Source organism: Clinocottus analis, unplaced genomic scaffold (genome assembly GCF_023055335.1).
Source record: "Clinocottus analis isolate CAN_PGR_092001 unplaced genomic scaffold, fCliAna1.0.p SCAF_3, whole genome shotgun sequence".
In the NCBI taxonomy this organism is placed as follows: domain Eukaryota; kingdom Metazoa; phylum Chordata; class Actinopteri; order Perciformes; family Cottidae; genus Clinocottus; species Clinocottus analis.
Window position 1 is genome coordinate 6,648,323 of NW_027176042.1, and position 22,272 is coordinate 6,670,594.

The 22,272-nt window shown below is 43.3% G+C and overlaps 1 protein-coding gene across 3 annotated transcripts in view; it reads left to right on the forward strand.

The window, feature by feature from the left end:
• The first annotated feature begins 351 nt into the window (after window positions 1-351).
• klhdc8a (kelch domain containing 8A) overlaps window positions 352-22,272 on the forward strand; it is a 30,697-nt gene continuing 8,776 nt past the window's right edge. The window contains exons 1-6 of one of the 3 annotated variants that reach the window (XM_068594915.1): window positions 352-698; window positions 2,982-3,040; window positions 17,653-18,078; window positions 18,655-18,865; window positions 21,533-21,697; window positions 21,847-22,065. In XM_068594915.1, the coding sequence (XP_068451016.1) occupies window positions 17,914-18,078; window positions 18,655-18,865; window positions 21,533-21,697; window positions 21,847-22,065 (760 nt within the window). In that variant the 5' untranslated portion in view covers window positions 352-698; window positions 2,982-3,040; window positions 17,653-17,913. Of the gene's footprint in view, window positions 699-2,981; window positions 3,041-7,152; window positions 7,272-15,826; window positions 16,314-17,652; window positions 18,079-18,654; window positions 18,866-21,532; window positions 21,698-21,846; window positions 22,066-22,272 lie in introns of those variants that run through there. The other 2 variants (XM_068594918.1, XM_068594917.1) reach the window with 2 other exon arrangements.

Genomic DNA, 22,272 nt, shown 5'->3' on the forward strand with positions numbered 1-22,272 from the left:
AGCGGGTACATGGCTGTGGGTACAATATTATTATCCTAAAATATTCTCATGAAAATATAACTACTCATTGTGGAAGTGTGTGTGGCCTGGGGCAGAAAATGAATGTGCAGACTGGAAAGCAGCGTGTTAAGCTATAGTTTAAGTCAAAACACGGTGTGAAAATAGGGAGCTTGCTTCATTGTCACCATGATAAAGCTCATTATTTACAGTAATTTAATCTATAATATATTTGTCCTGTCACCTCAAATTAACTGGAAGACCATCAAAACCGCCCACTGTTTCATTTGATGCATGAAATAGTGTCAGTGGTGCTCCCTCTTAACCAAATATAGGTTATCACAGTACCCATGCTCTCTCTCCCTCCCTCTCTCTCCGGATCGTACCATCGCAGGGATGATTTTTTTACTCGTGCGATGAAAGCTGGAGATGAATACTTCATCCCTGACCCAGATAATGGCAATATATCAGGCTCGGAAAGCTCGGAAGCGCTGTCGTGTTGCTGCCCGCTCCTCCGCTGTGCGCTCCCGGTGCGGCGGGAGCTGTTAGCGGCGCGCCTCGCCTCGCCTCGCCGCGCATCGTCCTCCTCCGCCCGGACCCGATCCCTCTCTTCCGTCTCGCTGCTCAGAGAGAGAGAGGAGCGGAGGGGAAAGGAGAAGCGCCGCGCGCCGGGAGAGGGGCGATGGAAACGGGGGGAAAAGGTGAGTAGCTCGAGAGGGGAGGGGGAGGGGAGTTAATGGACAGGTTAGTCGGTCTTCCTGCGAGGAGAGAGCCACTCGACTCCTCGGCTCAGGGAGAAAGTAAATGCTGCTACTTAAACTGGCCGCATTTCGTTACTCGTTACATTTTGGCGACGCGGTGCTCGGGAAGTTTCGATAAAGTTGCCGTCTCCGACTTTGAACTTTCGGCTAACTGGCGAGACGACCGGAGAGTTGAGCTAGCGGTGCAATATGGTCACTGCAGGCCAATATACATAAATAAACCCATTGTCGAAGAAGCAGTCATTTTAAGTTACTGCTAGACAAGGGAAAATAGTATTTCATACAGCCTGTCGTTACGTAACCGGAGCCCACCCCCTGCAACTGTTTTTGTGAGACGTTGTAATTAGCGCTGACAAGCCGCCATTACAAATATTAAGACAAACAACATGCAGCTGCCTGAGGGGTTCCTTACCCGCGGTAATAAAAAAGAAAGAAGGAGAGAGCGTGATGAATAATGAAGGAACAACTATTATAGGAATGATAGGAATATTGATACCAACCTACCACAAAGTGCCAGTGAGTGATAACACAGGCAAAGTCCTAAAAGGCCACTGAATATGCACTCAGTCGTCAGTTTATTAGGTATGTCCAGCTAAAACTATTACAAGCTAATTCAACAAATGTAGCCCCAAAAAAATGTCCTTCCTTCCAGAAAATGGTTCTATTGTTGCAGATACCATATGAGAGAGGTGTTTATTGTGTTCGGCCTATTCTTCTTTAAGGGGTACAAAATATTTGAAACCACCACACTTTTAAAAAAGAAAAACACTGAATTTTATAATTGTATATCTCTGCCTTTTCATCACACATTGACAACTTGAGTTTATATATAATTGGATTGTTTACATCATTAGTCTTTTTTCACGTCCCTCCCAAAAAGTGTGTCAACCACTCAGAAGTCAGTGTAAACCATCAAAAACTCTGAATGTTATAATTTTCTGTTAGGTTCATCCTTTTTTTTCATGGTTTCCGTTAACTATAAAAACACACAATTCAGATTCTTGATTAAGGGATGGACAAAATATTAGGAACACCTTTAAGTTAAACATTCAATTCGACTGCACCATACATTTCACTATATATACACAAATATATATATATATATATATATATATATATATATATATATATATATATATATATATATATATATAAATATATATATATATATATATATCAGATATTATAACTTTCAGTTAGTGAAGTTTTTCTCGCATAACTTTTAGCTTTGCCTGTACCTCATACATTGACAACTGAGTTGAAGTCCCAGTTTTTTTTGGTTTTTTTTTATATTATTGGGATTGTTTACATCATTTGTCACAGCTCAAAAGGTTTTTTTCGACTCCTTCCCCAGCCCACGAAATGATGATTGATGATGATGGATCTATTGTTTGGGGCCTCTTGACAGTGAATATAAAGACCATCCAGGCCTTATCTGAAAGGTCACTTACTCTATATTCACCACACTTGTCTGTCTTCAGTCTGTCTAGGTTCGGGCTGCAGCACAGGATATGTACAGAAGGAAGAGTGACATTTCTTTGTCCCCCATTCTCCCTGAGGGATATCGTCACTTTCCTCTGCCGTCAGTCACACTCTGCCCCAAAGTTGAATACTCAACTTAACTGCATAATAATTTAAGGAAGACCTTTGTAATCTAAGGGTCCCTTCAGAAACTCCATGGGGGGCATACTTATACATGCAATAAATAAAAAACTAAAGGAAAAAAAAAATCCTAATTTTACCAACTATTACACTAAATTCAGTTCACAAATGCAACACTTCAGAGTTTCTTTGAATACTCATCGTAACTTTATAAAATCCGCACAAACCCCTCTTCATTCACATGAGCACGAAGCTAGTTGGCTTTAACTCCCGTTGTTGCCTTCCTCCAAAGCAGTGGTGAAGAACACAAAGAGCCAGCAGCTGAGTTTTCATTAAAACAACATTATGACTGCTGTGTCAACTGCATGCCAAATTAATCAGAGCACACAAACGCCAAATTACCCTCTAAGTAACCATGTGACCTGTTGCTGACAAACAATGCAGTGTTTAAAAAGGGCTCTAGTGCGGCGCTAACCGCATGAAAACACGCCCACCACTACATTACCACACTTCCAGCTAACTGAAAATGTACTTTCCACGGAATATTCTCTCATGAAGTGAAGTTAAGTGTGAGAAATAATGCTTTGCGGTATCAAGTTTATTGTGTCATCATCTTCACAGGTGACTGAATCGCGGTGCTGAGAAATCATCGTGGGGTTTACTGCCTGGGATTCCTGAAGGTATAGTCTTCACCCCCTCACACACACTTTCCTTCCTTCCTTTCCTTGTTTCAACGAGAATTGATTACTTCCTTCCACTTAAATAAAATACCAGTCAATTGCCATGCGTAGCGTGTGACCGTCACGTTGAATCGATGCGGTTCGTTGCCGGCTTCGGCCTGCTCCTTTTTCCCATGAGACAAACAGGATGAAGCTCCTTCCCTGTCAAAGTCAGGAGGAAGTTAAAAACTGATATAACGTATTGTGTCTGTCAGCCAGTTCTGCTGGGATGACGGGCCATCTCTCTCTGACAGGGTGAGTGACGTTTTAAAAATTTTCAATTGGCAGCAGTGCTCCAGAGTCACAGTTTGATTGACGACTGCTGGCACACATTTTATATCCTTCCTTCTCGGTACAGAGCGGTAACTTGCATTGGTTTATTCCATACTTGCTGAGAAAAGTCAGCTGCTTACATTAGTAGAAAGTGTGCTCTGATTATTGGTATGTAGCGTGGAAGTAGGACACAGCTTGTGTTACACTATAAGCATACACGATGCTGTGAGTTTATAGGTATTGGTAAATAAACTACCAGCAGTGCAAAGAATCAAAACACCTCAGGGTTTTGAGTCACAGATCCGGAGAAAAGAAGAAAAAAAATAGCAAAATTACTTTCCTATTGCTTATTGTTGATGATTCATATCGGATCCATATTATTGTTTTGTTTTGTTGGCTATATAAAAAAAGGCTCTGAAGTCAGTATTCAACTAATATTTAACAAGGTCCAGTTTGAGAAAATATCCTCATGCAAAGGTCTGGTACATCACAGTAATGTCTAACTTGTGATTTAGTCCCATATGTATTGAAGTAGCCAGCAGTTCTTTCAACATCTGTATGAAGTCAACAACTGACTGTCAATTAAAATAAATAAAAAATAATAATATCTCAACCATATTTATTATCAGTTTTCAAATAACTAGATGAATTATAAATACTCTAATAATATATAAGTACTCTTCTCTCATTTCAATTACAATAAGGGCTTATTTAAAAACATTACTTAAAGGTTTTGAAAAATGTTTATCTTAAAATAAATAAGTATTTTATCAAAAAAAAAGTAACTTAATTGTCTTTGCCCTGTAGCTTTAAGTTGAGTTAATTCAGGTGTCTAATTATGTCAGCCAAAAAAGCCACGATATATTATTCTCTAATAAAATGTGTCTGCTATAACACTGCTTGTATACACTATCTGTTATTGAAAACACTTGTTTCACCTATATATATATATATATATATATATATATATATATATATATATATATATATATATATAGTCTTTGATGACATTATTGCATTATTGTTGGACAGTGAATGTATGTGTTAGAATTTGGATCATATTGTGCTCCAAGATTTTGTTCCTTCATTTTGGATGTGAGTCGATGCGTTCGCTCAAAAGAGCTGTGCTTTGTCTCGAAGCAAAGCACGCTTTTAATAATCATGACACACATGAGACATTAGAGTTTTGAATTGCCTTTGGGAAAAATGAACATAGAAGAGTCAGGTTAAAGAGTGATTAAATAGGGTTAAAGAGTCAGGTAAAGAGTCTGGTTCCACTGTCCACATTTCTCTTTTTGGAGAACGACATGTGAAGTAACTTCCGCCTCTCGTTTGTCTCTCCTGTCTCTCACTCAAGCTGCGACTCTTATTCAAATATTTGATTGGCCGAGTAGCATCACGTGATGTGATTTACATTCATGTGATTGGTCAGTGTGTTTGCTGGTCTGCTGAGCGAGTGCCGTAAAGGCTGGAAAAGCTGCGCTGGTCAAAATATAAGCGCTCTGTCAACTTTTAATAATGTTTAATTATCGATCGGTCATAGGTCCAGGGTCCAGATACAATGGCGTCTGGGTCCGGATCCGGACTACGGTCCGCCTGTTAGTGACCCGTGGTGTTAACCATCAAAAAAAATTAAGTTGTTATAGTCATCTATATACATAAACAAATAGCACACAAGTCAGATAATTAGGAAATACAAGTTTTCATAAGTTGATCGCCAAAAACTACATTTTACAAGATTACATTTGATTAATTCATGTGATAATCAATATTCTTATCTTCTAGGATTCTAAACTTCTAAAATAATTTTTTTAAAGTTTTTTTTTTTCTATAGAAAAATGTAGATCTCGCTAATGATGACAACAATACTTGACACTTGGGCAGTCAACGAATATACTATAATATTTGAGGGCAGCCATCTTGCCATCCATGTTTCCCACAAAACACACATTTAATGTTGTTATGTGTACTAGAAATGACTCACAATTCACAAAGGTTCCTACAGCTAAAAGCAAGTAGGAACCTTTCAGGTCCAGCTGCTACCTTATTTAGTGATCGTACAGATGACAGATTTTAATTTCACTGATCAGCTGTTCCTCGTTCATGGCGACCTATTGTGTCTGACAAAGCTCAGCTTGTGGACACAGGACATGGTGTCAGGAACATCGTAATAAAAGCGGTTTTAACATATTATTTGGTGTACAAGTTACTTTTAAAATTGACAAGTTTTTAAGAAATAAGCAATTGTATTTTTTTGTGATCCAAACAAACAAAATTGGATAACCCTTGTGAATATTCTTAAATAACATGTGACGATATTCAGTACATGAATTTCGACTTCTTGAACCTGAACAGTTTTGAGTGAGATATTAGTCAAATGTATTGACAATATGGTACAATTATAATGTACTATATTTTCCTAAGCAGTGACTATTTTTCCGGTTTTTAGGGTAACAGAGCACTAGGGAGAATGATCGGGGGCTGTGTGCAGCTTAATTAATTCACTTGTGAATTCCTGGTTGCTCAGCAGGTTTGAAAAACAATCCTGGCAACATCAGCTAATAACAAAAAAACAGAAACAAATGAATTTCCCAGTACAGCCCTCCTGGTCTTCTACCCAACACAAAGTGTTAGCTCGCAGTACTGGAGCCAGCGTTCTACAGGGACACATGCTGGTGTTTTTGTCCTCTTTTTGCTTAACTCAACAATGTGAGTGTGTGTACAGGCTGGAGGCGAGCAGCCTGCTTACTGTGCATCTGCAGAACAGGTAGATAAAAGCCAGCCCGCCTGCAGAACACACTGTCCAGGCCTCCCGCCGCCTTATGATCCACACGCAGAGGAGGTAAACACACGCTTTGTGCTTTTTTTACCGATGCCTCTACCCATAAAAACCACCTCCTACCCCCCCCCGCTCGCCCGCTCGCCTCCCAGACTAACTCTATTATAGAAGTGAAGCCGAGAAGAAAAAAAAGAAGAAAAGCCCTCCCTTTGCACAAACGCTCTGACTCTGAAAGTCAACCGTTCAAATCTTAAAAGGGTAACGCGCACACACACACAGACACACACGCTCACATAAAAGCTCGGTGCAGTGAAATAACCGTTAGGGAGTTCATTCCAATTCTGCTGACAGCAGATAGGCCTCACCGTTCTCTTTCTCTATCACACAGTAATTACTTATAAGGCCACAGGGATTATGATGTCCCCGACTCCCCACTGTAATAGAGCTGGTGCTTCATATAGCCCCGTTAACTGAGTACGCAGCCTCTATCACCCCCGAAACCCCACCCCACCCCTCATTAAGCTGTCCCTCCCTCTCATTATTCCTCTCCATGTAATATCCTTCATCCATTAACTTAGCCCACTCCTCCATCTTTTCCTTTTCCTCACACTTCCTCCTTTGCTCTTTTCTCCACTCGAGCCTTCACAGCGCTGCCACGCTGGATCAGCTCACTCTTAATTTCACTCCTACACAGCAGTCAGTGAAAGGGAGCAGAACCACTATGTCCTGAATATACGAGTGAGGCGGGTGGAAGGGCGTGGGGGGGGGGGGGGGGTTTGGGGGGGAGCTGGTGTGCTTCAGGGACACAGGACGGTGGAAACTGAATATACATTGTTTTTATGTAACCAAGCATGTTCCTCGGTGCAGGCACGTCACCTCCATGCATGCATCAAGCTTTCCTTATCTTTTCCGCTCTGCTAATGTGTGCTTTTTCCCGTGTCTATTTCTGTCTTTGTCTCCGTGGCTTCTGGCGCAGCAGCATGCAAAAAAAAAAAAAAAAAATGCAGCCACATCGTCTGATAAGCTTCTCGGCTGCTTCCAGACTCTCCATTTAAACTCTCGATGTTTGTGCAGCTGTGCATCAACGAGCGAGAGCGCGTGCGGCGTATATCCTGCAAGCAGGTTAAAGTCTGACCTAAAGTAAGTGACCCCCACGAGGCCCTCACTCAGTGAGTACCTTGAAAAGCTATATTTAAGAAGAAAAAACAATATAATGTATCATATTTTATTCACACTACTCAATTTGTACCCCAGTTTCCAACTCAACGAAGGTTTTTTGAGCTCAGTGGCAAAAAAGCTCCAGATCAGAGATAAAGTCTCCGGCGAGCAACGGTCGCTATGTGTGAATTTCCAAAGTCGCCGTCCAAGAGATGCGTTGAGATATCTCGCATAACAAATATCCAGACCTGTCTGGAAGTCCAGATCGTGTCCCAGGAAAATTGTTGACTGCCGCCAACAGCCAAGATACCACAGGTGCGTGAAATGTTGGGGGGAGGAATCCTAACGCCTGCAATAAAACATCAGCAGCCATTATCATTCTTTGACAACTTGAATTGCTAGCTTCTCGCGGACACCCATTTTCGGAAGACAAACCTCTTGTGTGGTCTTGCGCTATTTCCCGTATCACTTCTCTCATGCCGTTCGTTGCCTCAATGTAGTATGGAGACCGTACAGACTTGCCCAGCATTTCCTCCCAGTAAAAATATCTTGAGATGTGTCTCTGCCATCAATCACTCGTGACTATGTGCAAACCACAACTTCGAGATACCTTTTTTTTTCTATATTACTAAGACATCAAATTTCTTTTTTTTTTTTTTTAAATCATGAAAGGGGTGTTCATTGGTGAAGATTATCTTGCTGAACAGAAAGTACAAGTATCATAAAGGTTTGTTTGCCACACAGCTTATTTTTTGCTAGAATCCAAAAAACAAAGGAGCAATCCCATTGGCTGTGTGAGGGAACCAACACATCCAGGTTGTCCTTCAGAAATACTCCAAGCCTTCAGCACTCTATTCTTTCCTCTTCAACTCGTCGGCACACTTGGGTTGCTACGGTGACAAGTGTGCCCACTTTTGCAGCATCTGTCAGCCAAACACAGACACAACCGCACACATGGACAGTGGCAGCCAACCGAGCGAGTTTTGTTTGCCTTTTAAATGCAGATAAGAGAAACGGCAACTGCTCCACAACGGCCTCAGCCAACAATCAGCCACAACTTATTTAGACTCGGCTCTCTCATTACAAGACCCCGGACTCTGCGCTGCCAGATTTAGTCCGCTAATTCACTTCATCAGTACCAATACAGACGCGGGAACAGCTGGGCTGGAGCGTTTAGCCATTTCAATCTGGTGTAAAATATGTAAATGGAAGTATTCACAGCGAGCTGGCCAGCAGCTAAAAGCAGCTCCAATGACGGCAGCAGGTTGTTTTCCTGCAACGTTACCATGCAGCATTGTCCACCTATTACCATTGAGTCTCTGTCTGCTGGTGGTGATTTATTACAGAAAGCCCACGGTATGTTTACTGTATGTGTCCACGGTGGAGATAAGATTAGCAGAGAGGGCAGGTGGTGGCTCCGTTTGTTCCCAGGAAGCCGAGGGATGCCGCCTCCGAATCTGGCCTGTTGATCCGGAGGTCAGCTCGGCCTTGGAGGAGAGTCTTCTCGGTTGAGCGACTCGTTCGCGGCCCCACAAACTCTTTGGACTTTAGCTTCCGGTCCCGCTCTGTCAAGGAAGCGTATTCTCCTCATCCAGTCTAGGGCTATTAGGTCGCAGCCAGGTAACCCGGAGCTTGGGCTAATCCTGGAGCCGACCGGCGGCACAATAACTGCTGCTGCTGATTCAGTCGGCTGAGAGGAGCCGAGCTGTAGATCTGCCAGCCAGACAGGCTGGACATGTTCACGCCGGAGTGCGCTGCACGCTCTCGTGGTAAAGAGGAGCGCTCCCGCCTCGCGGTATTACAGCCAAGAGGCTGTGTAAGTGTCAGGTACAGCACTGCGTTGGTCTGAAGCAGAGCAGAGAAATGAGGCCTCCTGTCCTGTAAATCCCAACCTCCAGTCATCTACAAGTACTCCTCTACTTTGGCTCCATTTCTAGCTCTCAACTCCTTTTTAATACATCCTTTCTGCTCCCTTTCCAGACTTTATCTGTCAGGGAAACTGTGGAGGCAGTATTTGCATTTTCTTCAGATGAAGTTTAGGCTCTTTACTTTCAACACTTCAATGTCTGGCAGTGAGAGCTACCATGGATGAACAATCTTCCTTCCAGTTGATTCCAAAGTATCCAGAAACATCAAACAGATCAGTTTCTGTGCTTTGAAGATAGCCCAACCAAACCCAAATCTTTGGAATAACACTTTAAGCGTAGAGGCTTTTAGGGACTCGTGGATGATGTGCTGCAGTTGCAACCTTGTCTACTGCAAAAAAATAAATTTCCAAACAACTAAACTACATTTTCTATTAAGTTTAGTGGGAAATGTATATTCCCACGCATTACGATGGTATATTTAAACACGTGGTTAACGTAAGATGGAATAAAATTACTTAATTATCAACCAATAACCATCAACACTATGTGGTTAGGTTCAGTAAAACATCCTGGTTTGGCTACAAATAAAAAATTAAAATCTTTTTTGTTAAAAATCTAATCAGAGTCCCGTTTCTCAACACGCGCTCTCTGTTTGTCGCTCTCTACCTCTGTTAGCGCTCTGCCTCCGTTAGCACCCCACCCCCGCTGTCTTTCGGGCGCCAGGAGTGAAGCTCGTCTCGAGCGCCACATGAGCTAGGGCCGGCGCTGTTGAGGCTACTCTTGGCGGGCCCTGCTCCGGCAGTTATAGGCAACCATGGCAAAAAGAAAGGCAGAGCAGGTGCCCCAGAAAAAGGTCTGCCTAACATTCAAACATGAGTGGCTAGATGCAATAGTCCAAACTGACAAAGGTAGGATGAAACTTTCAGACATATTTTACATGCTTGTAGACTAGTTTGTTGCAAACCACTCCAGCTATTAAATTGTTTACATAGGCTACCTTTAGCAAAAATGACACCATGTCAATTTAATACGCCTATAATTACTGTTAAGCACTGCATTCGCATTTTTCTTTCAATGAAGTTCCACTAAAATGTTGTACCTGCTAAGAAAGGCCTAAACACCTTTGATACTTTTATATATATATATATATATATATATATATATATATATATATATATATATATATATATATATATATCATTATCAGTCATAACCAGTAAACCAGTCATAACCTCCCCTTATTGAAGTTCAACAAAGAACCTTTAAATTCAACTGAACTGACTGATAAAACACCATCATTAAAATGTTCCCAAAGTCCGGCCATTAAAAAGGATGTTGAATAAATATCGACCTTGTATACATATTAATGTCTTTGCAGTCATCTGTTTGAATCCCCTATGGCTAACGCAGGCTTGTGGTCATTTTCGGCAGGTCGCGTGGTTGCGAACTGCTCACAGTGCTGAAATGTGCGCTCAGAAAAAAAAAAAATTCTCAGCGCTGGAAAAAATTAGACAGAACATTGGACCCCTTCCCTACGTGATTTGAAGAACTGAGCTAACGGGGGTGAAAAAAAATCTTAATTTCAGGTGTTTATACCATATGAAAACATATTTATGAATATGATCATCCGTTTCTTCCAATAGATCCCCTGAATCCTACACACTGAATCTTGAAATTAGAATAAGTAGAACATGGCATTTTGGCTTTTAGTTTCACACAGGATACGAACAGCTGCCTCCTGGTTAAAGGTCCTAGGTTGAGGACTATGAAAAGAAACATATTTGTGAAACGACAAACACAAACTTAATCTAGGAAAAAACAGAAACTCCTCGAATTGCAATCGACAACATAGTTTTGTTGTATGGGACCAATTCTTTTAGGACACCACGCTGGCATCATTGCTTGCTTTATCAAGCTGCCCAAAGTGATGGCTTTATGTACTTCAAACACAAGCGTCTGTCCCTGTTTGGTCCTTTCGGCTTCATTCAGACGTGAACCAACATTTACAGAAGGAAGATGATGAGGCTGCTGTGATATTTGACCTTGTGAAATGGAGAAGAAAGAGAGAACAGAGTTGAGGAAAGAGTGGAAAGTAATTAAATGGATGACGAGGAGTGTTTTCTGTTCCCCAACAGGCTACGTGATCCATTTCAATTTTGAAGCCTTAATTCATGACCATTCATCACTAGCATTTTCTCAGTGATAATTAAAAATACTAATGATGCTTGTTCTATTGGAAAGGTTACTGGTCAGAGTGACATTTACAACTCGGCCCCGTCCTTATAGGTGTAATCTCAGGACCTCAATGGAGGAAACATAGAAACAAACATTTACTCATATTAAAGTCTACCTTCAGTTATATTATTTTCTCCCTCTTCAACTTCAATGGATCTGTATTGCAAGCAATGGCTGGCCTGCAATTAATTTATTAATCTACAAACTTTATATAAGAAGTGGACTTGGTCATTGTTTTCTCACAGAGTTCGATATAATCAGACTTAATTTTACAACTGGAGAAATCGCCCCCTGCTGGTCAGTCGAGAGAATACAAGTTTAAGAACACTTCTGCATTAGCTTCACTCTGCAGAACCGGAGGTTGTCGTCTGGCTGAGCTTAACCAGATCAGACTCGCTTGAGCCAAGACATTAACAGTACTGATGGTACCCGACTCAGGGAGGTGGGACTGCCGTGTGGGGGGATGACGTCAGCATTGCTTAAAACCTGGCCAGTGTGGAAAAGTGTCTGATAAAGCGCAGGTATCTTCTTCTGCACACACACACACACACACACACACACACACACACACACACACACACACACACACACACATCCAGATAAGTGCACACACCCACACACTCGATCCATTTTGGAAACTTTGGCGGCCCACTGAGGTCAGCTCCTTTCGAATACTGCAGACTAATTAGACACAAGTCAATAAATGATCCCTTGGTGAACTGCCTGCGCCTGCAGAGGGCGGAGAACAAGAGAGGGTCAGTTTGCAAGCAGAACGAAGCACACCTCTAAATAATGAAAATAGGTTCCTGCTCTAAAAATAACTCGGAGCCTTTTCCCAAATCACAGCCAGACCTGTAAGACAGTCTTGAAAGGAGGATTAAAGGGGACTCGAGAGGAAAAAGGATTGTTTTTAAGAAATCCAGCAGCAGGTTAAAGAGTGCTGCTTTACTTACAGCATAGCAAATGTGGTGGTCAAAGCAGTAGCGAGGAGTACGATGCACCCCTTCATGATTTCAAACCTCAGTGTGTCGTTGAACACCATGATGTCCATGAATACTGTTTTTGGTTTTTTTGCAGGATATCTTTTTTTAGCACATCAAAACAAGTTGAAACCAACATGTTACTGCAGACTGGGCACAGAAGCAGTGCACTTTTCATCACATAAGGTTGGGCTGGGGTAAAAAAAAAAAAAGAGCTGCTCCATCTTAAACGCCAGCCCACCTTTAGTTAGCCTTGGCCGATGTCGACGCTAACGTTGAGGCTAAACCGCTTCACTTTCGGAAAGCAAGACACGAGAAATTGGCATGGGTCGAGGAATAAACTCACCATCACACATGCCCCCCCTCCTCTCTCTGACGACCCCACCCTCGCTAACGTTGATGGGAGCTGGTCCTGCAGCACACTGTGCAGACAGAAACCCATCTTGTTTGGTCACCTCTAAAAAAGAAAACACAAACTTTCTAGTTAACAAACATAATGTGCGCTGTGCCCGGTATAGCGACAAAAGAACTGAAAAGGACCCAGCTCTGGCATCAGATACTGAGACCAACAGAAGTGCAAACAGTAGTTTTATTATTAGTTTGTTGGCGGGAGATGGGCCTGTGTAAAATCCCCAAATGGCTCTTTTGTCATATTTCTCTTTGTCGAATAAGTTGTATCCAAGTAGTGCACATTTAAAGGGAAATATAGTGTTGTCTTGCACTTTCACAAATAAAGCAGGGGGATGCACGCCCCGCCCATACACCACCACCATATATATATATATATATATATATATATATATATATATATATATATATATATATATATATATATATATATATATATATATATTTGTGAACATGAACATATCTTTTGTTTAACTTGACTTCACTGGGGATCGGTTCTCCTCACAGTTCGAGGTTACGGCCATCGAACTGTGTGTACGCTGTGGGCACGTCACATTTTTAGCGTTGAAACAGCCTCGCCGTCTCTTTGCGCGCGATCGATCGTGTCAGATTTATGCTTTTTTCATGCAATCTAGCTGCATTTGGTTGCTGTGGTAACGGCCTAGATGTGTGCATGTTCGCTAACGAGTGGTGTGTTTTTTTTTCCACAGAGGAAAAACAAAATAACAAGCTGCCATCTTGATGGAAATGTGTCCCTCTCAGTCCACTTCACACGGCACAGGAGTCCTTCACAGAAACAGTGAAGGGATGCTCTCGTGTTCTGAGCTGTAATCATGGCCTGCGACCACATGCGCCCGAGCCACCGCTCTTTATGTTTAGCGTTCCAGATCATCTATCATTTCATTCATGCGTCACAAGTAGCTGATCGCTGATCAGCCGATTGACTACCACCTGACTATGCAGTTATTACCTGACTTGTCTCACTTTTCTCACGATAAACGCTTTAGACAACTTCAGACAACCTTTTTCGGCCGTGGCCCGAGACGTTACGTTTTCGGGAAGTGCGTCCGTCTGGCCCGTTCTCGTGAAGGTCATATCTTATGAACTACGAGAGGTAATTTCCTCGAATTTAAGCAAACATCCACTTGGACTCAAGGATAAACTGATTGGATTTTAGATAATCAAAGGTCACTCTGACCTCACAAAATATAATTACACAATCGGCTTAATAGGAAAATAGACAATGGATCAAGAACATAATCAACATTGCTTTATTATTCTTGTATGTATTCAAATAGTTGTTCTTAAGCAGCAGTACAACAAGTTTAAACATTGTTTTTGCAGCTAAACAATTAGCTCAGCAGTTATCTTTCATTCATGAGCCTGTTCTTATCATCAGTATGACATCACTAAGGTTACTGCAGAGGACGAGGATGCTCGTCTGCTCCACAAACATAAGAAAACAAAGCGTTTGTGCACGTCACTGCTCTGCTGCCGCTTCACTCGTAAGAGTTGTATTGCCTTTGAGACAACAGCTTCTACTGGGGACAAAGATTTGTGTCTTCTCTCGGTCCAGAGTCGCTCTGTGTGTCCGAGTGGAGCACGGCTTCCCCTCGCTCCGTCGCGGTGTCCGTCTTTACACGAGTCGTGCTCCTCTTTGGTTCACGACGGTGCCGTAGCTTCTAAAGTACCAGAAGCAGAATCGTTCACTCCGGACCTGATCAGTCACTAAGTTTTACTACTTCAGAACCAGGTTTCAGGGGCCTATAACTTTAGTACTCCCCAAGACCCGTGAACAGACTGTGATGTGTTAAAATTTAGAAACCAGCTGGCTCGAATTGTGGCTGAAATCAGTCCAGCCTGGACAGTTTGTAGCTTTTGAAATGGAAAACCTTCCATAGTTAGGGTTGCTTTTTTCCCTTTCCAATTAGCAATAAACTAATTCAATTAAATATGGAGTGAAGAACATTTTTTTGGAAAAAAAAAAGTGTTTTCATATCTAAAAACAACATCATGCGTATTTTGCGATTAATATGATTCTCCCCTGAGGAAGAGCAGCGCCGGGTTTCTTCCCTCCAGGTCGGATTAATGAGGGATTAACTCCGGCTGGATCCAGTTTAGTCATCTCAAATATTCCAATTTGTCCGATCAAACGTTATCACCGGCTGGATTTGTGCCACGGCTTCAGGTCGGCTTTTGAGATCTCGTCCTGTGCACGTAGATGTGTCTGGAGTCCCGTGAGCCGAGCAACCATCCCCTCTGCAACCTTTGAGGAGCCACAAACGCCGGCTGTCGCCGTTCAAACTCGGATGGAAGGCTGATAAGTGGCTGATCAATGATAATGGCACGCAATTAACGCGCACTTCATTAGTCTTCGTTTAACGAGTGGAGCTTTTCCGCGGCTTTACATTTAGGGGCGGTCCCCGCGCGGGAGGCAGCCGAGAGAGAGACGCCGCACCAGCTAATTAAAAGTTTCAAGTCGGAGGCACGCTGATTGTAAATGATTTCAGATGATGCTGTTGGGCTCACTGTTGGATTTCAAGCTGCTCAAGCAGTTAATTAAAAAATTAAGTAATAAATAAATAAAAAAATTGATAAAAAACAAATGGGTTACAGATTGCAATTAATGCACCCTGTGAGCCTGCCTCGTTACCTCGGTCAGCCCGTCAAAAAAAAAAACACTCTCCATTTGTTTTTCATCCATTTTCATGAGCCCGTTATTAACAGTTAAACCAAGCGATAAGCAATCATGTGCACGAGAAATGAAAAAAGAAAGAAATAACAAAAGCTGCGCCTCTTGGGAAAAGCCTAACTGTTGCTATGGCAACCTACACGGGTTGGGAGGGGGTGAGGGGGGGGATTTTATTTTGAAGGGCAGTTCTCTCTTTATATTCACCCTCCATCTTTTATTCCTCTGTCTGTGAGGCGATCAAAGGTGTGACAGGTAGATAAAGCGTGGCGGCAAAAGCAGAGGGAGACGGACAGGGAGGGGGGGAGAGAGGGAGGGATTCAAAGAGGAGGGGGGGGGGGCATGTGCTGAAAGAGATGTGAAGCCTCGGAGGATAAACTGCTGAGAGGCTGTGTTAAATCAAAGCTCGGTCATTTTACAGCGCTTGTGTTTTCACTTAAATCCCCTCCCGTGACCTCCTCAGCACAAAGCGCTAAAGGGTGAAGGAGTCAGAATTGGGTTTGCAGTGCATCGTGGGTTTATTTTTGGACGCTTCCTCCCACACCAACGACAGACCTCCTCCCCATCGACGCGCTCGCTCGCCGGATAAGCGTACGTAGGCGGGAGAAGTGGGTTATGAGCAGGAAACAGAAAGCTCCTGAGGGATGACACAGGGAAAAAAAAAAAAAAAAGAGAGAAAGGAAACAACAACAGCGGACGCCCGACATCACAACGACAGGGAAGGAAACTTAAAAGAGGAGAGACAGCTCGGTTCCGCTGGACCGCAGCTGCTACTCATCTGAGCGGAGCGCGGAAGAGGAGAATGTTTTGATTCTCAGTCAGCGATGTAGCGCTAAAGGGGAAGGTGGGTAGAGTGAAACTTATAGTCGCAACATTACGGATGTTCACACAGCAATTAGCGTCATGCTTTCAATTAGAGGACCTCGTAGGAGCTCCGAGGCTGGATGGTCCGTTTGAATGAGACACATGTCTTAAAGGGTAACCTCTGTACTTTTTAACCCAGCCACTACTTCCTCAGGTCTTTTGTGTCTAAGTGACTTTAGGGGATTATAATATTGGTTTAGTATTGAACGAGAACAGGCTGCCGTGTAATTGCTCAGGGCAACTCTTCACCGCTAATGAACGTCTACTAAAAGTGATTGTTTTTGGCCCCCAACAGGCTCCGATTGTCATTTTAAGTAAGAAGTAAGAACCCTACAAGGGAAAACCTTTTTTTTTCGCCTTTCGCTTGATTCAAAGTGTTCGCCATCATGTCCAACCGAGCCTCGCTCGAGGAGAAGTCTCCTTCTGAAATCTCATGAGAGGCGACTTGTTTACCGGGAGACACCGTCGTAAACAAAAGTGAGGGCTGGGATGTTGTGAGTCAGTTTAGTTGGGGAACAGAAAGCGTAGATGAGTGTTATTCAAAAGATTTGCAATGGAAGGGAAGCTGAATATTCAGTTGGTTTCCACAATGTGGACGAGGTCTTTGAATTCAATTGTCAGAGTTAATGATTATTTTACTAGCCCCCATACAAATGTTTTTTTATTAAGTGTTGACCAAATATGAACAAAGAGCAAAGTAAATTGTCATGGTTGATTTTTACTTTTAGCAAATTATTTAATTTGGCCCGCACCCTCACGCCACCCAGGGTTACAGATGTCTCAGGATCGCTACCGAATGCAAGCAACTGTCAACAGGAAGTGCGATGGCTCACTCCTTAGTGTTTTATTCTTTTTTTACCACTTGCCTGAGTCGCTTGATTAGCTCGTCGTGGCATTTTACTTGCCGCAGGCAATCCTTATTTTAAGTTTAAGGTGATTATACTATATCGTGTTGCAAATTCTTATCGGCTAGAGATGTACCTGAAAACTATACTTTAGTAGTTGAGTAAATGTACTTAGTTGTTCTGTATCGACACACTTGAAATCCTCCTTATCCTCCTTATCCTTGCTTTAGACGTGACTGACCGTTGGCTACAGCAAATTTCCACTCTGATCTTCGCTGAAGCTCCTTTTTTTATATGATGTCCTTGTTTTATGTTGATTTTAACCATGTAAAGCGACTTTGATCATTTTGAAAAGCACTATATCAATAAAATGTATCATTAGTATTATTTGTAATAATAATAATCAATGTGTTGACTTTCTAATAATCTACATATTGCACTGTTTAATCCAGTTTGCCTTCGGATCTCCTTCAGGGCCCTGCGTTAGGCGGAGCGACCTCCCCAGGACAAGAGAGCTCAGCTGGGCCTTTAACTGCGCCGACCTCACCTCCGCTTCACCTTCCCAATAAAGATCCTCCCCCTCATCCCTCGGGGGCCCCGACTCTGCTCTCCCAGCTCTCCTCCACCTCCATCCTCTCAGCTCCTGCGGATCAATCCGCCCCCACCAAAGAAAATTACCTGACTCTGGCCTTCCCCGTCCCGCCTCTCTGAATCTCCCTCGGGGTTGTCAAGGGCATGGCAGTACCTTCAGTCCACGAGTTCCACTGGCAGAGCCTGGCGCGACTGCCCAGCGGCCGCGTCTACCACACGCTGTCCGAGGTGGGGGGGCAGATGTACATGCTGGGAGGCTGCGACGCTGCAGGGAGGCCCTGCCCGGCCCTGGAGCTCTACTCGCCCGAGGTACCAAACCAACGCACCATGGACAAGTATCTGACGTTGCTTTCTTTCCTGGCTATGAACAGACAGACAGTACATGATGTCAGAGCAAAACTTTAAAATTGAAAAAAAAGATATGTTGGCAAAGTAATAAAAGACAGTAACAACAAAACCCTTACTTACTAAATGACAATGGGACTCTAATATGGTATATAGAAATAATAAATATATTTTTCCTGGTAAATCAACAGCAAAGTTATACCTGGACAGTAGGCACATTTCAATTTCCACTGTGCAAATTTAAGCTAATCCCAGCACTGAGGGACTACCAAAAAAAAACTACAACCCATGAGAAATATTTGTCGCAATGCATAGTGCACTTTATACACTGATTGAGCAATACTGTTGTCATATTTTTGTGCCTTGTTTTTTTTTTTACCTTAAGTTTATTGTAATGCTGTGTGTAAGGAGGACCTAGAAAAATAACTAACCAGAGTAACTGTCAGTTATCTGTGCATTTGACAACAAAACTATCTTGAATCTTGACATTCAACCTCTAACCGATCGATAAACTGGCTTTGCTCGTCTCCGTGTCTGCAGAGCGACCGCTGGATGAGCTTGCCCCCTATGCCCACCCCGCGTGCCGGGGCGGCCGTGGCCGTGCTGGGAAAGCAAATCCTGGTGGTGGGAGGGGTGGGGGAGGACCAGAGCCCCCTAAAGGTGGTGGAGATGTACAACACGGAGGAAGGCAGGTGGAGAAGGAGAAGCGCACTGCGTGAGGCCTTGATGGGTCTGTCCATTGGGGTGAAAGGTACGGAACAAGTTCACGACAATCGGTGGCACGAGTGAACCCAGGGTTTACGAGTTGTGTCCTTATTGCAGGTGTTATTATTATTATGATTATTATTATGATTCATGCAATTCAACACTTGACTTTAATTGCAACCATGAAGTCTGAAGTCTCAATGGAGCAATTTTTGGGCTAGGACATTCTCATGTACACCACACATTTCTGGGTTCAGGTCCAGAAGTCTGTAGACATAAACAGACAAACAAATGAGCTCGTGCTCAGTCCAGCGGTGCATCCGTCAGCGTCTGCTGGAACACAGATAAATGCCGTGTACACACAGACTTATTGGCGACCTCCTCCATCTTCCGGACCAATCTTCCAATCCTCGGCGCCTCTGCGCTCAGTTTTATCCATTCATTCCCCGGACGCTGAGAAGGAGACAAATTGTCTGCCAAAATGATCGATGGGGCCAAATTAAAACAAATATGGTATTTTTGAATGCATAGTTGGTCACTGGTGGATATTGGCATTCGTTATTTTCCAAATATTAGCTAATGAGCTCCAGGTAATGAGCTTTGGGAAATGTGTTTGGGAAACTTTTCTCCCTTTGTGGAAATAAATTTGTATAATTTCTAAAGCAGAACTGAAATGGATGAAAACCACAATAAACTGCAGCCCTTCACCTCTTCACTTGTCGATGCTGCATTGCCGCTCGTGTCGACACTCTCACCCACTTCCATTCTTTTGGTTGAGGCGTCATGTCGAGGTGCCAGACGTAAACTCTCGCATTTTATTATTCTGCTGCTGTCCTCCATGTCCTTCCCCGTGTCTGCCACAGTCTCTTGCTCCGTCACGAACTCCTTAGCCAACTCGCCAGCTTTGCATATTTTTAGCACTAAAGTGCGATAAAATAAAGTGCCAACGAGGTGTCTCCATCTGCTGGGATTGGTTTTTGGCAAGCTGTTTATTGGTGAGCAGGTTGTTATTGTTTGACACATTTTAGCTGCAATACTGTATGTAAAGACGGACGGCATGACGGTGAAGCTGAAACATCTCGATTGCCCCCTGGTGACTTAAAAAGTCCTAAACTCCGCCCCCTCCATGTTACGGACTGGGACATGGGTCAAACACGTCAAATAAATTGTTCCAGAAGATGGTTATGTCCTTTTAGTTCTGTTTGAGGTTATTATTTGATGCTTTGATGCTACCAAAAGAGCGACATGATTGGCAGCTGTGTGTTCACGGAGCTCGGGAATCGTACGAGAGGAGATGTAAATGTAATTTTCCATCAATGTCACGAGTCTTTGTAAAACTCTGGTTCTAAAAGGTGAAGCTAATGCTGAAGTGCCTCAAACTTGCATTGTCTCTACAGACCAGCAGGAGGCGACTCATCTGTGTGCACAAAGAAGTCAGATTTTACGGAAGACTATGAGAAAATGACTTCTAACTTGATTTATTACCTCAGTAAACATTGTGAACATGAGTTTATGGCAGTTGCGGGCCGTGATTTTGTAGAAAGGGTTTCAATGACTACCATATGGTCCACATCACAGGCGGACTGGCGACAAGAGAAGTCACAGCATGGCCCCGGGAAGCGGCGAGGTCCTCTCTAAAGCACACGGCCGAAGGGAGAGGCCGCAGGTAGAGCCACCAGCAGCCCCAGGTGCTGCAGCAACAACAGCGCTGTGGCTTGTTAATCATGAAATACGACTGTAATTGTAAAAAAAAATAGTAAGATAATCAGCATTTAACTCACCAGACGCACTTAAACCTTCGTAAGAAAGGGGTCATCAGTAAATCGTGATATTCTAGCCTTTAGGTTTGAGATGGTAGCTACACTGACCACAGCGCATGTTAATGGTCACGAGGGCCCTGTGACCAATCACACGTCTAGTGTCTCGAAAAGGCTCTTCCATGTATTTTAACCAGGCTGATCTATTAGAGAGGAAGACAGGTGAAATGTGATTGGATAAGAAATGCTGTTGAACAGGTCGCAAGACGCCTTAAAAGAGGCCTGAAGGAGCAGTGGTGCAATGAGAAAATAAGCTAATACGGAAGAAATATTGTAATACATGTAGTGTATTTGTGAAAAACACTGACATTATAAAAAAAAAGGCCCTGATGGCCCTCCACTGGTTTATGGTCTCTAGTTTCAAGTCTTTTTTAACACAATTTCCATTGGTTGCAAAAACAGTCAAAATGGCAATGGGACAAAATTTAAGATGAGGATGGCCAAAATGCTGAACTGGAAACAAACAAATGGCTGACGTCTCGACGACTACGTCCACTTATTATCCACAGCCTATGGTAACAGCACGTGTCAATTGGATCATATATGTACTTTTCAAGATATACGGGTCGTAGTGTCTTTCTAGCCAAACATCTAACGTGGTGCTAACGCAGCAGTGAGATGGCTCTCACGCTAACAAGCTGTGACTGTGCTTGGCTCGGAGGTCGGCTCCTCGTCTGTAGGCTGGACGTTGATACCGCGTCCCCACTTCTGGTGACTGCTGCGCATCCACTGGCTTCAAATGGCGTCGTAAGCCCGAGGTGTCCAGTGGGAGGAACGGGAGACGTGTTGTCCATTGTTATGTGCAGTCTAATGAGAAAATACAGGTATTAGATGAGAATTATAGTCAGCTAATGCAATACATTATTGATCTGGCATGTGTGTTTGTGTGTGTATAGATGGCCGGGCTCTGGCTGTGGGGGGAATGGGTGCCGACCTGCTCCCTCGTAGCATCCTGCAGCAGTATGACCTTCGAAAGGACGTGTGGGCACTACTTTCTCCCATGCCGACCCCTCGCTACGACGCCAACACACATCTGCTGGGCAACAAGCTCTACGTGGCAGGTACAAGCACACCCGCGTGCGTGTGTTCATTACTCCAATAGCTTCACTGTATGTGTCCAAGCAACTGAAATTAACGCTCCAAATTTCACGATGCGCTCCGTTAGCATCTATCCAATTATAATTTGTGTCCTTTTCATGCACCCTTTAAGGCGGTCGCCAGTGTAAGCGACCCGTGAAGGCCTTCGAGGTGTATGACTCAGAGACACGCTCCTGGACTACACTACCCATCATGCCTTGTAAACGGTCGTACGGGGGCGTGATATGGGACGCGACCGGGAGGCTGTGTCTGCTCGGAGGACTGCGGCATGGAGGAGGACACCAGAACTCCAAGTTCACCAAGAACGTCAACATTTTTGACACCAACCAAGGTACCAAACAAACTTACGTGATGGACTTCCATTTGAGTTCCGTATTTTAGTTATAAACGTTGAGAAACATTTCATAAATCCAAACACAGTTCATGTGACAAAACCTTGTTCGACCTTGATCTTCATTGTCATTATACGTGCGTACAACAAAACATTGTCCTGGTTAGCTTAGCATATAAAGTGGAGGCAGTGGAAACAAACAAAAAA